Source organism: Dermochelys coriacea, chromosome 6, assembly GCF_009764565.3.
Source record: "Dermochelys coriacea isolate rDerCor1 chromosome 6, rDerCor1.pri.v4, whole genome shotgun sequence".
NCBI classification, from domain to species: Eukaryota; Metazoa; Chordata; order Testudines; family Dermochelyidae; genus Dermochelys; species Dermochelys coriacea.
In genome coordinates, this window is record NC_050073.1 from 88,189,067 (window position 1) to 88,205,721 (window position 16,655).

A 16,655-nucleotide genomic window follows, 5' to 3' on the forward strand; every position below is an offset into this window, starting at 1 on the left:
TCCTGCGGGAACCAAACCAAACTGCCTGTTCTGAAGGAGCCCCTCTGTGAAACAGGGATGCTGAAGTCTGGGATCCAGTTTAAGAGTGATAGAGTCATAGGACTCCCCTTTGAATGAAGTAGAGCCCCAAGGCCTGCCATTAGGGAGAGCGTACTCACAAGTGATTGTAACTAGGTGCAAGGATCTGTGATAGAAGTAAAAAAGAAATGTGGATAATTTTTTTCCTTTAATTGCTGGGTATCTAAACCAGAAGCCTTAGGCTTTCTTAACTGGAGTGAAATTGATTAGAAACAGAAAATGAAACTGACCCTCCTAATTCCATTGCCGAAGATAAATGAAATATAAAAGGAAAAACTGCATCAATGGAATGAGGGGAAAAAAGTACAGTGGATTTGTAAACACTTTCCAGGTTTGAATAATCAAAAGTGTCATTTAATAAAGCAGGAAAGGACAATGTTAGAGGTAAAAGAGAATGTTAAAGAGCTTTTGACACATCATGAAATCCTTTGGGGAGGGGGGAAGTCTAGTTAGAGCCTAACATTAAAACAAAACTGCCCAACCCTAAAATGCCTCAATTAATAATAATAGAACTTATATAATACATGTTCAAAGCACTTTACAAACATAAGTAGTTAATACAGCCCTTTAAAGTAGGGAAACAGGTATATTATTCGCAAAAAGAAAAGGAGTACTTGTGGCACCTTAGAGACTCTAAGGTGCCACAAGTACTCCTTTTCTTTTTGCGAATACAGACTAACACGGCTGCTACTCTGAAACCTAGGTATATTATTGTTTTCCCCACTTTATAGGGAAACCGAGAGTGAGAAGTTAAGAGGTTTGCCCAAGATCATATGTTGAGCTAAAGGAAAAACCCGGACTAGAACTCTGGTCTCATGATTACCAGTCTCTTATTCTAACTATGGGACCATACTGCCTCAGGCAGGATCATAAATGATTATTCATTTTTTGCCTCTTCCCCCATGATGATGAGAAGGCAGGTATCTTCTTGGCTTGTCACTTTGGCCAGGTCACCCCCTTCTTTGCCTCCTTCTACTGGCTCCCCTTTTCCACTGCGTCAAGCACAAACTACTTGTTTTTACTTTTAAGGCACTTTATGGAATATCTCTACTCTATCATCTATTGAGACATTGACCCCCACCCCTCCACTCAATCAATAATGACAGCCTTGCCTGTCCATTTGGAACATTTTCCATCAGGCACCTTTGTGCTTCCTATGATGAGAGGAGCTCCCTGTAAAAATCTGTAACTGTCCTCTTTTAAATCCCCTTTTAAAACCTACTAAAGCCTACAAAACTCATGATAATGGTTAGGCAGCTGGTGTGCTGTGACTACTGCTTATTACACTAATCATAACTGACTCACTGTTGTCTTGTGCTCCTGCTGTTTGTTTTATGCTCCCATTGTCTCTTGTTTTATACTTAGATTGTAAACCCTTTAAGGCTAGGGACCATCTTTTCATTTTAGGTATGTACAGTGTCTAGCACAGTGGAATCCTGATCTTTTATGTGTGGCCTCTAGGCAGTAGACAACTATTGCAGTATAATAACAAGCTTAGAACGGAGCTCCTTGTGCACCTGCCTACTGATCACTATGAAACTAAGGCACAGAGAGGTATAGTGTTGAGTCAGTGGCAGAGCGGGGATTAAAACTTGGAAGACTTGTTTCCCAGGGCCCCTGCTCTAAGCAGTAGACCACACTCTCCTCTCATAGCAAGAGATAGAAACCATGAGGCCTGCACTAATAGGGTCCTCTGCTCTAACAGGCCTTCATATTCTCACTTGACAGCTAATCAACCTGAAAAATGAGTTCTGGAAGGAAGCACTTTGAATTTGAATTTGAATAACTTTGAATTTTTGGCCAAGGTTGGCCTGAATTGTTCCTCATGTACTCCCTTCTTCCACTCAAGTGGTGATGGTTCTTGTTTTGTGTCTCTGCAGTAGTCGCCAGGATGGCCAGAAGGGCCTTGAAACTTGTCTCTCTGGCAGCAGTCAGCTCTGGTTTCTACCTGTACAGCAGCAAGTACCTGGATCCCAATGATTTTGGAGCTGTTCGGGTGGGCAGAGCCATTGCCACAGTAAGTTGCACCCTGGCAGGTTGTGTGAGGGTAGGGTGAGAGATTTACTGGCTGGGTTAGAAGGATCCTCAAGAGGGAACTGTAGTTCACAGGAGCTCAGTCCTGGCGCTTAGTTTACTGTATTGATATATTTCAAGTGCATAGTTGGCTCTGAGCTCCAGGAATTTGGCTTTTTCTCTGTTTTATTATTTGTGTGGGGAAAAGAGGTTAAACACGTAGAAGGGCTAGCGGGTAATTTACTAGCGGGTGAAGAGGAAGAGAGACACTGTGACAATGAATGAACACATACCTTATTGAGGACTCAATCTGGACAGCCCTTTGGGGCCTACACCCACTTTGCGATGGCTCTTTACCCCACATCCCTTTCATCCACTTCTTATCCAGAACTCAGTCCTGTGCATCACCCCACTGCTTTTTCCAGTCATTTTGCTTTGAAGCTGCTTACCACATCCTTGATGGTGGCTCCTTTTTCCCCTACAATAACAGCTCATTGAAAGGACCATGTTGCTGAATGAATACTGTGTTGGGACCCTGCCTGTAATCTTTGTCTTGCGGACCTTAGTGGGAGGAATTTGCGGAGGGGAAGGTGTCTGAATGTGTTTTGGGGGGGATTATTGTCAGGGAAAGGGTAAAATGGGAGAGGTAAGGCAGGCGACGCATGTGGGGGCAGAACACACACTGTTTCTAAAATAAATGCCGAAGAGCCCCACTAGTCTTGGATGGGTGTTACCTTCATTTCACCCCAGATGTTGATTGCAGCATCCAAAAACATGAGCATGGCAGCTGACAGCCAGACAGGTTGTAACCCTCTCCATGAGAGCCCTCTCTGGAGAATCCATTAGCAGCCAGAAACAAGGTAGATCAGTAATTGTGTAGGAGATCAGTCTGCCCTGCACCTCTGTTGTGCCATACGTTTGTCGCTTCAGGCCAGGAGTTCCATCACTTACAAGCCCCTGGTGCTAAGCCACTGTCAGCCTGCATCTTCTGCACTTTTTAAAAACGCTTCATTAGTGAGAATTACAAGGAGCGCCTCCTGAGAGCAGGACTGCAAGAAGCAGATTCAGTAGCTGATCTCAGAATCCATTACCGTGTGTGCACGCAGGCTGGAAAGATGTGTAGGCCAGAGCAGAAAGTGATGAGAGGAATGTATGGAACCTAAGAAGGTGTTTGTTTTGGAAGTATATGGCAGAAACATCAACTCCCACCACATTATTAAAAATAATGCAAAGTATAGTACTTAGCACTTTATCATTTCAGTGTCCCAGACTAAAGAGTCAGTAGAGGAGGTTTTGGAACAAACTGATCAGTTAAACAGTAATAAGTCACCAGGCCCAGATGGTATTCACCCAAGAGTTCTAAAGGAACTCCAGTATGAAATTGCAGAACTACTAAAGGTGGTATGTAACCTATCACTTAAATCAGCTTCTGTACCAGATGACTGGAGAATAGCTAATGTGACGCTGATTTTTAAAAAAGACTCCAGAGGTGATCTGGCAATTACAGGCTGGTAAGCCTAACTTCAGTACCAGGCAAATTGGTTGAAATTCTGTTCTTTACTATAATTAGCAGACATATAGATGAACATGATTTGTTAGGGAAGAGTCAACATGGCTTTTATAAAGATAAATCATGCCTCACCAATCTATTAGAATTCTTTGAGGGGGTAAACAATACTGTATGTGGACAAGGGTGATCCTCTGGATACAGTGCACTTGGACTTTAGAAAGCCTTTGACAAGGTCCGTCACCAAAGGCTCTTAAGCAAAGTAAGCAGTCATGGGATAAGAGGGAAGGTCCTCTCATGGATCAGTAATTGGTTAAAAGATAGGAAACAAAGGGTAGGAATATAATGGTCAGTTTTCAGAATGTAGAGAGGTAAATGTGGTGTCTCCCAGGGATATGTACTGGCACCAGTGCTGTTCAACTTATTCATAAATTACCTGGAAAAAAGTGAGGCGGCAAAATTTGCAGATGATACAAAATTACTCATGATAGTTAAGTCCAAAGCAGACTGTGAAGAGCTGGGATCTCACAAAATTAGATGACTGGGCAAGAAAATGGCAGATGAAATTCAATGTTGATAAATGCAGAGTAATGTGCATTAGAAAACATAATCCCAGTTACACATACAAAATGATGGGGTCTAAATTAGCTGTTACCATTCAAGAAAGTGATCTTGGAGTCATTCTCTGAAAACATCTGCTCAGTGTGCAGCGGTAGTCAAAAAAACTAACAGAATGTTAGGAACCATTAGGAAAAGGATAGATAATAAGACAGAAAATATCATAATGCCACTGTATAAATCTATGGTACGTCCACACCTTGAATACTGCATGCAGTTCCGGACACCCCATCTCAAAAAAGGTATATTAGACAGAGGTCCATAAAATCATGACTGGTGCGGAGAAAGTGAATAAGGAAATGTTATTACTCCTTCACATAACACAAGAACTAGGGGTCACTCAATGGAAATTAATAGGCAGCAGGTTTAAAACAAACAAAAGGAAGAACTTCTTCCCACAACACACAGTCAACTTATGGAACTTGTTGCCAGGGGATGTTGTGAAGGTCAAAAGCATAACGGTTAAAAAAAAAAATTAGATAAGTTAATGAAGGCTAGATATATCAATGACTATTAGCTAAGATGCTCAGGGATGCAACCCCATGTGCCAAGTGTCTGTAGCCTCTGATTGCCGGAAGCTGGGAGTAGATCACTCAATGATTGCCTGTTTTGTTCATTCACTTCAAAGCACCTGTCATTGGCCACTGTGGAAAGACCGGTGTGATGGGTTCGGTCACAGAGATCCCCTTGGGACTATCACCTGATGTGCTGAGACTACCTCTGAGCCCGTTTTCTCTGTCAGCTTGGGACTCCAGTACCCTGCCTTGTTGAGCCACACACGCTAGCCTCCTGCAAATACAGACCCAGGTCTGAACCATGTCCCCCAAAACCTGCAGACTTAACTGAATACAGCTTAAGAAGTGCTCCTGTCTCTAGCACCCAGATACCCAGTTCCCAATGGGATCCAAACCCCAAATAAATCCATTTTACTCTGTATAAAGCTTGTATAGAGTAAACTCATAAATTGTTCACCCTCTATAACACTGATAGAGAGATATACACAGCTGTTTGCTCCCCCAGGAATTAATTACTTACTCTGGGTTAATTAATAAGCAAAAAGTGATATTATTAAGTATAAAAAGTAGGATTTAAGTGGTTCCAAGTAATAACAGACAGAACAAAGTAAATTACCAAGCAAAAAAAAAAACAAAAACACGCAAGTCTAAGCCTACCTCAGTAAGAAACTAAATGCAGGTAAATCTCACCTCAACATTCAGAGATATTCCAATGAGCTTCTTTCACAGAGTAGACCCCTTTCTAGTCTGGGCCCAATTCTTTCCCCTGGTACAGTCCTTGTTCTAGCTCAGGTGGTAGCTAGGGGATTTCTCATGACTGCAGTCCCCTTTGTTCTGTTCCATGCCCTTATATATCTTTGGCACAAGGCGGGAATCTTTTGTCTCTTTGGGTCCCCACCCCTCCTTCTAAATGGAAAAGCACCAGGTTTAAGATGGATTCCAGTACCAGGTGACATGGTCACATGGCCTGTGAGACCCCAGCCTTCATTCTTCCAGGCCTGACTCACAGAAAGGCTTGCAAGTAAACAGAACCTTCTACAGTCAATTGTCCTTGTTGGTGGGAGCCATCAAGATTTTAAACCATCATTAATGGCCCACACTTTGCATAACTACAGTTAGACCTCAGAGTTATATTTTATATTCCTAGTTTCAGATACAAGAATGATACATTCATACAAATAGGATGACCACACTCAGTAGATTATAAGCTTTGTAATGATACCTTACAAGAGACCTTTTGCATGAAGCATATTCCAGTTACATGATATTCACGCTCATTAGCATATTTTCATAAAAACGTATGGAGTGCAACGTCACAACCGGATACTGGGCTAGATGGACTATTGGTCTGACCCCATATGGCTGTTCTTATGTTCACTGTACAAAAACCACTGATCATTCATACACCCCAGGGGAAACTGAGGTATAGAGAAGTGCAGTGATTTCCCCATGGCCACAGAGGGTGTCAGTGGCAGAGCTGTTAGAAGTCAGCAGTTCATTGCGCCCAGGCTCAATCCACTACTAGATCATGTTGCCTCCACACATTACAGGGTTTTACAGCAGCAGCCGCAAACAGAATATCCCACAATAAAATCTGCTGGTGGTCTCTAGCCCCTGTAAGTACTGGAGTACTCCTTTTTTTTTTTTTTTTTTTAAATGTGGGGAATACTTTTTAAAATGGTTTATTTCTTCTAACATACACAAGGCCCCGTATGGTCAGGTTGCTCCAGTGTGAATTTCTGCTATGCTGCTGAACTAATGACCTCTGCCTTCCCAGCCCTAGGGATCTGCTCTTTATCAGGGTCAGAGAGTGTTAACTCCTTAATTTTCAAGTGTTTCTCCCTAACTATGAGGGATGGAAACTTCTTTAAAATGAGGACTTAGATTCTATTGCAAACTTGTGGCTCTGGGAGCTGGGGACCTTGATGTGGGCCTATAATGCCTGTCTCTTAATCCAGCCTGGGCAGACCCCTACTTAGCAGGTCGATAAGCTCCCATAATTGTTTGTGATTTTTTGGGGGGGAGGGAGGGCTTCAGTCATGGTAGGTGAACTTCAAAATGTTCAAAAGTTATATTCAGAGAAGTACCCAAAAGTGTGGATGCTTAACTCAACCTCTTGGGGCAAAGCCAGGCTGCAGCTAGGGGCACTGTCTCCAGGGACGTGTGCAGGCCAAATTCAGCAGCAACAGCTGTAAACATGAAAAAAAGACGTGGAGAGGGAAGACAACAAATCTGACCTGCCACTATATCCTCAGACCTCTGGTGAGTTTTGCTAGAAGGTTTGCATCAGTTCTCAATTTATCCATACTTATTCATCTGTCCTTGTTAAACTTCCTTGCTTATGTGGCTTGGGGGAAAACTCTTGCCTGAGCTCAGGTTTGGGGAATCGGGTTTTGCTCATGCTTGGTCAGTCTTTGAGGGACCAGCAGAGAGAAAACACTGAGAGGCAGGGACATTGAGTGGGGACCTCCTCCCAAGAGATGGGGAGATAAGTTGATAACTTGAGGGGAGTGGGAAGCCAGCAACTGGATGACTCAAAGTGGAAGCTCCATCCTCTGAGAATTTTAAAACTAGACTCGACTAAAGGCTGGAAAATGCACTATGGGCACCAATCCTGCATTGCCATCAAGAGGGACTGGATGATCTCAGAGGTCTTCTTATATCTATGAAGATCAGTTCCTCTGGACCACAGAGTGCAAAGAACTAATCTTTGATGAAAGTGAGGTGCTCTTCGGGGTCTGGATAGCAGCAAGTCAAAGAAAACCTCTGCATTCTGGATAGCATTAGAAATCTGACAAAGCTGCTTTGTTTGCCCTCTGCTTCTTCCAGGGTCTAAAACTGATTCTGCCTTTTCAGAAAGCATCAAGTTAACATCCTATGCCTTAGCTGAAGTGCATCTGAGACACTTTTGGGAATTTAGCAATATCAGAGTTGCCTATCAGAATCATCATAATACTAATTTGTTGTTCAAGATTACGATGTAATTAGTAACTGCTTAATTAAATTCCCTCTTCCTCTGTAATGCAGGGCAATCTGTAGCTAGTTCTTTTCAAGTTGGAAGTGGTAATTACCTTCATGGACAAGAGACAACATAAGAACCGGCCCAAACCTTCACCCAAAGCTGATCCAAAGGTCCCCCTGTTCCAAAGCTATTTTTTGATGTTGGAAAATGCTTGGTAAAGTGTTTCTCCAAATACTTCTTCATGTACCTCTGTAGCTCCTGGCTTCAGCAGAGACAGGAAGGGCTGAAAAATCACAAGAAAAGGCTTCTCCTAACAGGTTTCCAACTTCAAAACCAGGAAATATCAGAAACCTCCATCCAAAAAGGAAGGAGCAAAACCCTGTTTGTATCTGATTCCCAACCTCACCCCAGAGCACAGAGCTTTGGGTAGAGGCTTGTATGAATCTTCCACAGTTTGTCCATTGTTCATGTCTAGTGACTCTCTTTCTAATGCAAAAATGATATTGTCTCCAGAGAGCTGGGCTTGTGGACATATTGGCTGTACTTTGTGTAAGGGGGCCCATCAAGTTTTACAGTGGTGCTGGGCATTCATTCCACCACAGAATCAAATGCCCGTAAGTTTTGAGATGTTTGGAAATCTGATTCCGGATCTGTTTTTTGCAGATGGCCCCTGTCATTACAAAGGGACTGAACCCCAAGGTGGTGGTGGAGATTGAAATCCAGATGGGAATTCTTATTGCACATGCTACAATTAGACTCATAGACTTTAAGAACAGAAGGGACTGTTGTGATCATCTAGTCTGATCTGCACATTGCAGGCCACAGAACCTCACACACCTACTCCTGTAATAGACCCACAACCTCTGGCTGAGTAATTGAAATCCTCAAATCATGATTAAAAGACTTCCATTACAGAGAATCTGCTATTAACTGGTTCATAACAACAAGTGTTCCATGTCCAATGCTGCTAGAACTTAGAGAAAGTGCTCTGAATATTTCCATCTCCATTCCTACCCTTCCTGACTGTGGAGAAAGAGAGGAACTTTAGGCCCAGGATAAAATTTTCAAAAGCACGTAAGTCCCATTTCCAAACATGATCTAGGATCTTCAGAGCCTAACTCCCCATTGATTTTAATGAAACTTACACTCCTCAGTGCCTGAGTCTCTTGTGGAAATAGGATTTAGGCCCATCAGTCACTTAAGCACTTGAAAAGGGTTACCTTGTCTACATTACAACTTTTAACCTAGTTTATGACCAGTTGCCTGGTCAACTCCAAACATGGTTTGTGTCCACCCAGTCACATTGTTAACAGGGTTAATAACTAGGTTAGCTAAGAGTGTTTCACCCTGCTGGTAGCTTGCTACATGGTTGTCTTCCTTAACCAGGTCATAGCATTGTTCTTTTGCATGTAGTTGGATCCCCATATTATATCTTTGTAACCAGTTTGTCTGATTCTCTCTGTGCATTGGACATCCCAGAAAGCATTGCCCCTTCCGCTGTTCTGCATGCATATCTTTTGGCCACTCTCTCCCCGGCTGAAGCCAGGAGGAAGGGCTAGCTGCCCAGGACTCACTGATATGAATACGGTCGGGTAGTGTAGTAGCTGTGAGTACAATCGCTGAAAAGCTGCTACGTGGACCCAAACTGAATTGTGCTATTTGTAACCAATGAAGGTGACTGTAATGCTAATCAGCTACCAAACCACAGGAGTAGTTGTGGTGCGGATGGGTGGTAGTCTGACCTCTCCTGTACCATCCCTTCAGTAATGGCTTAGACATCACAATTGACACCATGGCAGCTGTTCTGACATTGCCAATCCTGGATTTGGCTTCAGGGACTGGGTAGCAGGGAAAGGGAAAGACTCCCGTTCACATGCAAGCCTTAGGCTGTTTCTGGTTAGTTTCATATCCTGCTTGTCATGTACATGGTGGGGCCTGGCTTGTGGCTAAGGCACATGATTGGGTATCCAGGCTTCTTTCAGTTCTGTTCCTGGCTCTGCAATTGACTCGCTGTGTGACACTGGCCAAGTCACTTCCCTGCTCTGTCCTTTGATTTTCCCCACATGGACATTATGCAGACCTATCTCCCAGGGGGGCTGGGATGTTTAATTCATTAATGCCTGTAAAGTACTTTGATGGCCTGGAATAGAAGGTGCTCTAGAAGTACAGAGTATTACTTATTTTTAATAGTTCCATGTTACTGAGTTTCCTGCCCTGCAGGGAAGTTTTCCATAAGTGTAAACCACTGATTTTCATTGACATGAATGTTTTTATTTGTATTACTTTTTGTTCCTTGTGACCCTTTTATTTTAAACTAAACTTAAATTTAGGGCCTAAAGCTAAATAGAAAGAGTCCCTTTAATAAAAGCTTGTTGGCTTGATCAGAGATTATTGCAGAGTCTTCATACTGTTTCTGGCTTGGTTTTCAGACAGCTGTTATCACCTATGACTACCTCACTTCTCTTCGGAGTGTCCCGTATGGATCACAGGAGTATGCCTACCTCAAATCACAGGTAAGGTGACCACAGCACAGGGCTCTGTCCCCAGAGGCTTGGCAAGCAGAGAGAGTTCTACCACAGGCAGTGCAATCCAGCGAGCTACTGGCTTAGTCAGTCAGCCACTGGGATGATTCCCACTTCAGGCTCCTTGCTGCTCAGACTGAAGTGCAGCACTGCTGATGTAGTGCACTGAGCTGCTGGGGGAGTGGGAAGACAGGTGGCCTTGTGTTGCTTAGCAACAGCAAGAGAGTCTTGTCTCTGTCCTTCTTGGCCAGTTAGTTGGTGCGGGCTGTAACACAAGGTTTGATTGAATTAACATGGGGCAGATATGGTGGATGAGTGGTGAATCCTCTGGGATCAGTCAGGACTGCAGAGCATCCCTGAAGAAACTGAGAAGTAATTGGGCAATCTAAGGGACTCTTCGCTGCCAGGCTTTCTGTCACTGTGTTCTGATGTAACTAATTAATATGAATAAAAATAGCATCTGTAGTGACAGGAATGAGGATATAAATTACAACCTCTCTGCCAAGGCCTCTCAAACTTGTCCGGCAGATCTCTTGTTTTTCAGTTCTGGGCCCTCCCCACCTGCACTGCCAGTGCCCTTCAATCCTGACCCACAGATTCTTATGTTTCAGTCCTGTCCCTGCCCTGCAGCCCCTCTGCCGAACTAGTCCTGGGGACTCTTCAGAGTAGAGAATATGGATTGTGTTGATCTATGCCAAATTAGGCAGTAATTTTGCAGTAGGAGTACCAAGCCTATTTAATTTTTCACCTAACACATGTAGGAGTTAGATTCTAGTGTCCTGAGGTGAAGAGCTAGTGGATTGGGCCATCCATCCCCTTACTACCACCACCAGTGCACCACATAACTCCTCTTAGTATTTAGTAACATATATTGTGGTTTAACTAATGCAAAGTGCTTAGGAGTGTCTTGCCGAGCAACCTGTGTTTGCTCTCACCTTCCCCTTCAACTAAAGAAATAATGTTTGTTGTAGCTTTTCTGATCACAGATGGGTGTCACTGATGCACTTGAAGAAACTGGTAGTAGATGCGAGATTGACAAATTTGGGAGTCTGGAGCTTTCTCTCTCTGTTTGCCCATGTCTATGCCATCTCCATAACTCTCCAGTAGCCCTGAGTACTATGGCTTTCACTCTTGGATGCTGGGTCCAATCCAGCACTGGTTGGTAGTGAGTGAAAATCACGACTTTCTGGCAGCTGTCCATTAGTCTATGTGAATAGAGGTGGTGGGTTCTCAGTCCAGTTCCTTGTGAACAGGCATGCACAGCACATAACCTGCCCTCATAATCAACTGACCCCTGCGTTGGCAACTTTAGAGTAGTGGCCAAGGACTGAGTGGGAGACTGAACTCTCCTAGAGTTGATCAGGCCTGTGAGCAGTGTGATGGGAGGAAGCTTGCTCTGCCGTTGCCTAAGTTGTAGCTGTTGGCTCAGAAGCCTCCAGATCCCAGGCTTGTTAATCTGGCACCTTCCCCAGCACTAGAAGTGTTTTAAAAAGACTGTACCTTTGAGACCTGGGTCTGCAGAAGGGCTGTGTTGTAGCTGCTTGGAGAGAAGCTGAGGTGGTGGAGTTGCTGGTGCTGCAGATTGCTTGTAGTTTGACAGCTGTTCCCAGCAGCCCTTGCAAAACTCTGACCTTTTGCCATGTGTCTCCATGGCCTCATTAACCTCTGTCATGCTGCATCTGATGGTTTGCCGATTTGTGCTCTGGGCAGCAGAAAAGGGCCCTGTTCATTGGAGCTGTGCTGTACTCTCCCCGCTTGGCAGCCAAGACTCACTGAGTCAGCACTTGTGCCTTTGGCAGAATGAGTCAATGCGATGCAAGAGGGCTTAGTGCCATGGCCTGCATTTTCTTCAAGTCTTGGGCTGCTGAGAGTGGAAAGCCAGGGATATGGAGTCTGTGAAGCAAATTCAGGCATAGCATGAGCAGGTGAAACTCCTTCAGTGAGTGTAGTATCCTGGCTTGTCTTGCTCTTGGGGGAGTATAATGGAGAGGAGCGTTTTAGCTGACAATAACTAGGAACGTGGCCTTCTAGCAACACGCTTGGGATGGCTGAGCTAGCAAAGTGTCAGATATGCAGAAGACAATGACCCTGCAGTGCGACTGGTGAACAGCATACAGAGTCCTTTGTTTTTAGTGCACGGGTCCCAGTCCAGCCCCAAGTGGGTAGTAACTGAAAGCCTTTACTACCTGACAGCTATTCAGTGGTCTCTGTGGACTGTGTTTGTTGGGTCTCAGTCTGGTGCCTCATGGATGAGTCATCAGAAAATCCACCATCAGACCTGGCACTAATTGGCCCCTTGTTGGCCATCAGTAGTGGCCAAGAGAGACTGCATTGCCCTCTCAGCCTGAGGGTGAGTCCCTTCAGGTCAGGGGCATGGTGCACTGGCAGGTGGCAGTAAGTGTTGTGAGGGACACCAGCGCATGCTGCACCTGTTCTGTGGATAAACAGAGGCCTTCAGTCTTCAGGGCTCTCAATCTGGCACTGACATCTCCTATCTTGTCAGCCTCCCTACCCCCACCCTTTACTCCGGCAGTGATGCCAGCCTCAGCCCCCTGTTATGTGCTGCTCCCACGACTATTTTTGTGTTTCATCGTCCAGGCCTGCACTGATCTAAACGGCCATTATCATCTTCTGTCTCACATCCCTCGTCAAGGCCCACATCAGCTAACAAAGCTACAAGAAAGTAGCCAACTGACACTGGTCCAATAGAGAGTGACTTGGGGATAGCTGGTATTTATTTTAAAATATTGTGTATATATTCTGACTGGCTGTTTCCTCCATGTCTTCTGCCCTTTGTATGCTGCTCACTTGCTTAACCTGCCAACTCCATGGGGCAGGGACTGTGTCTGCCTGTGAGTGTAGACAGTACGCAGTACATTGTGGGTGCTACTGGAATATAAAGAACACGATGCTCGTTCTGTAATAATAATTTCTGTTCAGCAGCTAAACAGGAGATCCTGAATAACCCACTGTTTCAGTCGAGAGATAGGAAACCGCTGTGGCAGCACCAGTTCCTGAGCCTGTTGGGACCAAACAGGGACATAGTAATTAGGAAACAATTAAATACAAAGCAGATTAGGAAAGAAACAGGTTCCCTGGGGACTCATAGCCAGGTTCCCACTTAGCTCCAAGGAAACCTCTTCAATCTCACTCTCTTTTTCTGTCCCTCATGGGCCACTTTTGATGCTAATGTTCTCAGCCAGGCAGTTCTCAGCACCTCTTTATAATCAGCAAATTGGGGGAGTATTTATTACTTTCTGTGAGACAACAGTGTGAGCTGGGATGTAGCCATGTCTCTCTAAGATCTGTTAACCTCAGTTTGATGCTCTCACTTCTCTTTGCCTCTCCCTTGCTCCAACCGGGAGGTGTGGGGAGCTACTTCTCTGCTAGTACCCCATGCCCTTTCCCAGCAACCAAGTGAGATAAGAGCCCTGTCCTTGCCACTCCTTCTGCCAATACTTATAGCTGTCAGTATCAGAAGTGAAATTGGCATGAGCCATGTAAGTTTCACACCTGCCAGAGCAACCTTTCCAATCAATGTTGGTGGCTTGGGAAGCAAGGTAACCCTAATCTTCAGTCTACAGGGAGGAATCTCATGGCACTCCAGGCACTTCCCTTCAGTTGCTGCTAATGCCAGTAAGTGCTGATCCAGTGATGTTGCGGTCATCTGTGGCCATGTTTAGCTCTGGAGACATTGGATGCTTAGTAAAATGTATGTGTGTGTCCAGTGTCAGGAGCACCCCGGGAGATCAGTACTTTCACAGGTTTATGATATGGTCCTGATCATTCCTGCTAGTTCGCTTAACTTGTTGTTGGTGGTACACATGCTAAAGTGGGTATTGCCTTCTGCTCATCCTCTCATATGTAATTCAGATCACAGGGGAGATGAGGGATGTCGGCTTAGCCACCTTTGTCAGGTTGGCGAATTCTTACCTGATGTCTTCCTTCCTTCTCTGGATTGTGACATTTCTTCAGGTTTCTTCTCCTGGGAAAACACAGCCTCTCCGTAATGTCGCTGTCTCTCTAATCTCTCTTTTACCTACCCTGGGGCATTTCGAACAAGCTCATCACAATAGCATCTGGGTGCCACTGTTGATGCTTCATAAATGGATGTTGTTGTCTTTCTGCAGATCCCCCCTTCAGATCTGAAGGTGTCACAAAACACAAAGTTTGTTTCAGGGCTGGCATCAAAGCGTGGTGGTAGTAGCAATTAGGTGTTTTGTACAAAGTGTGCCTTGTGAGGTATCATTCTAAAAGTCTTGAGCTGTTAGACATTAATATCTTGTTGACATGTTTGTACTATTGTTGTATGTGAAGTTACGAAGTTTGGCTGTGTATGTGTTACTGAAACATATTGTGAGGTTGAAAACACTCACAAGCAGCCTTTCAGGTACAATTGTAAAAAGGCCAAATAATGTTAATGGCTTATTGAGGAAATGCACACAAGCACAAGGATTATCCCAGGAACAGTGTACAGTAGAAACCTCTCAGAGATAGCATTACACAATGGGCACTGTTTGATCCAGGTCACAGCAAAAGAGCTTTTCAGCAAGTGAGAAGAACATATAAAAGGGGGAAATGACATCATGATGGTACCTCAGTCTCCCTACAACAACACACCTGGAAACATCTGAGGAACAAAGACTGAATAGGGGGAAGTAATGATCCCAGGCTAAAGGGATTTCTAGCCTATGTATGAAAACCTGGGAAACCCCAGCTGCAAAGCAAAGGCAGCTTGTGCCTTAAGAATCTGCCAGCCTGCTTAACACTCAGGGTGAGAATTTGTTAATTCATATGTTACGTATCTAGTATGTTAAGATCAGTTTGCATTTTTTGTTTATTTTCTAGGTAATCTGCTTTGATCTGTTTGCTATCACTTAAAATCTATTTTTTTGTAGTTAATAAACTTATTTTATGTTTTAATCCAAACCAGTGTGCATTTGACTAAGGTGTCTGGGGAAAATCTCAGCTTGGTTACCACAAGCGTGCATGTCCTCTTCACATTGAGGGAGAGGTGGACCGGGTATTACACCCATATACTGGCCAGATTTGACCAGGGCAGGACAGTGTTGCTCTGGGGTCCCAGGCTGGGAGGCTGGTGGTTGGAGAGCCTGTATGTAATTGCAGCTGGGTGTGTCCCTACCTGTGTGAATGCTGGTGAAAGTGTAAGCTTGGACGGCTTTGCAGCTTGTCACAGCAGCACGGTGCTGACACAACAGAAAAAGGCAGACAAATAAACAGCGACAAGTTTTTAAGGTGCTTGTACACAAAAGCTAGAAGTCTAAATAATAAGATGGGTGAACTAGAGTGCCTTGTGTTAAAGGAGGATATTGATATAACAGGCATCACAGAAACCTGGTGGAGTGAGGGCAATCAATGGGAAACAATCATTCCGGGGTGTGATTATGTCAGAAAATACACTGGAAGGACAGAACAGGTCATGCGGGGGGGGAGGGGGGAAGGGAGTGGCACTATATGTGAAAGAAAATGTAGAATCAAATGAAATAAAAATCTTAAATGAATCCACATGTTCCATAGAATCTCTATGGATAGTAATTCCATGCTCTAATAAGAATATAACAATAGGGATCTATTATCAACCACCTGACCAGGACAGTGATAGTGACAGTGAAATGCTAAGGGAGATTAGAGAGGCTATCAAAATAAAGAACTCAATAATAGTGGGGGATTTCAATTATCCCCATATTGACGGGGTACATGTCACTTCAGGACAAAATGCAGAGACAAAATTTCTCGATATTTTAAATGACTGCTTCTTGGAGCAGCTGGTACAGGAACCCACAAGGGGAGGGGCAACTCTCAATCTAGTCCTGAGTGGAGCATAGGATCTGGTCCAAGAGGTAACTATAACAGGACTGCTTGAAAATAGTGACCATAATATAATAACATTTAACATTCCTGTGGTGGGAAGAACACCTCAACAGCCCAACACTGTGGCATTTAATTTCAGAAAGGAGAACTATGCAAAAATGAGGAGGTTAGTTAAACAGAAATTAAAAGGTACAATGAGTAGAGTGAAATCCCTGCAAGCTGCATGGACACTTTTCAAAGACACCATAATAGAGGCTCAACTTAAATGTATCCCCCAAATTAAAAACCACAGTAAAAGAACTAAAAAAGAGCCACCATGGCTTAACAACCAGTAACCAATGTAAAAGAAGCAGTGAGAGATAAAAAGACATCTTTTAAAAAGTGGAAGTCAAATCCTAATGAGGTAAATAGAAAGGAGCATAAACACTGCCAAATTAAATGTAAAAATGTAATAAGAAAAGCCAAAAAAGAATTTGAAGAACAGCTAGCCAAAAACTCAAAAGGTAATAACAAAATGTTTAAGTACATCAGAAGCAGGAAGCCTGCTAAACAACCAGTGGGGCCCCTGGGCGATCGAGATACAAAAGGAGCACTGAAAGACTATAAAG

General features: G+C 44.0%; 1 protein-coding gene across 6 annotated transcripts in view; it reads left to right on the top strand.

Annotated features, from left to right (window-relative positions):
- Positions 1 to 16,655, top strand: part of ADCK1 (aarF domain containing kinase 1) — a 132,892-nt gene that overhangs the window by 4,974 nt on the left and 111,263 nt on the right. The window contains exons 1-3 of one of the 6 annotated variants that reach the window (XM_043516482.1): positions 1,961 to 2,095; positions 8,207 to 8,307; positions 10,123 to 10,206. In XM_043516482.1, the coding sequence (XP_043372417.1) occupies positions 8,302 to 8,307; positions 10,123 to 10,206 (90 nt within the window). In that variant the 5' untranslated portion in view covers positions 1,961 to 2,095; positions 8,207 to 8,301. Of the gene's footprint in view, positions 1 to 1,958; positions 2,096 to 5,004; positions 5,024 to 6,234; positions 6,348 to 8,206; positions 8,308 to 8,536; positions 8,768 to 10,122; positions 10,207 to 16,655 lie in introns of those variants that run through there. The other 5 variants (XM_043516481.1, XM_043516483.1, XM_038407793.2 and 2 more) reach the window with 5 other exon arrangements.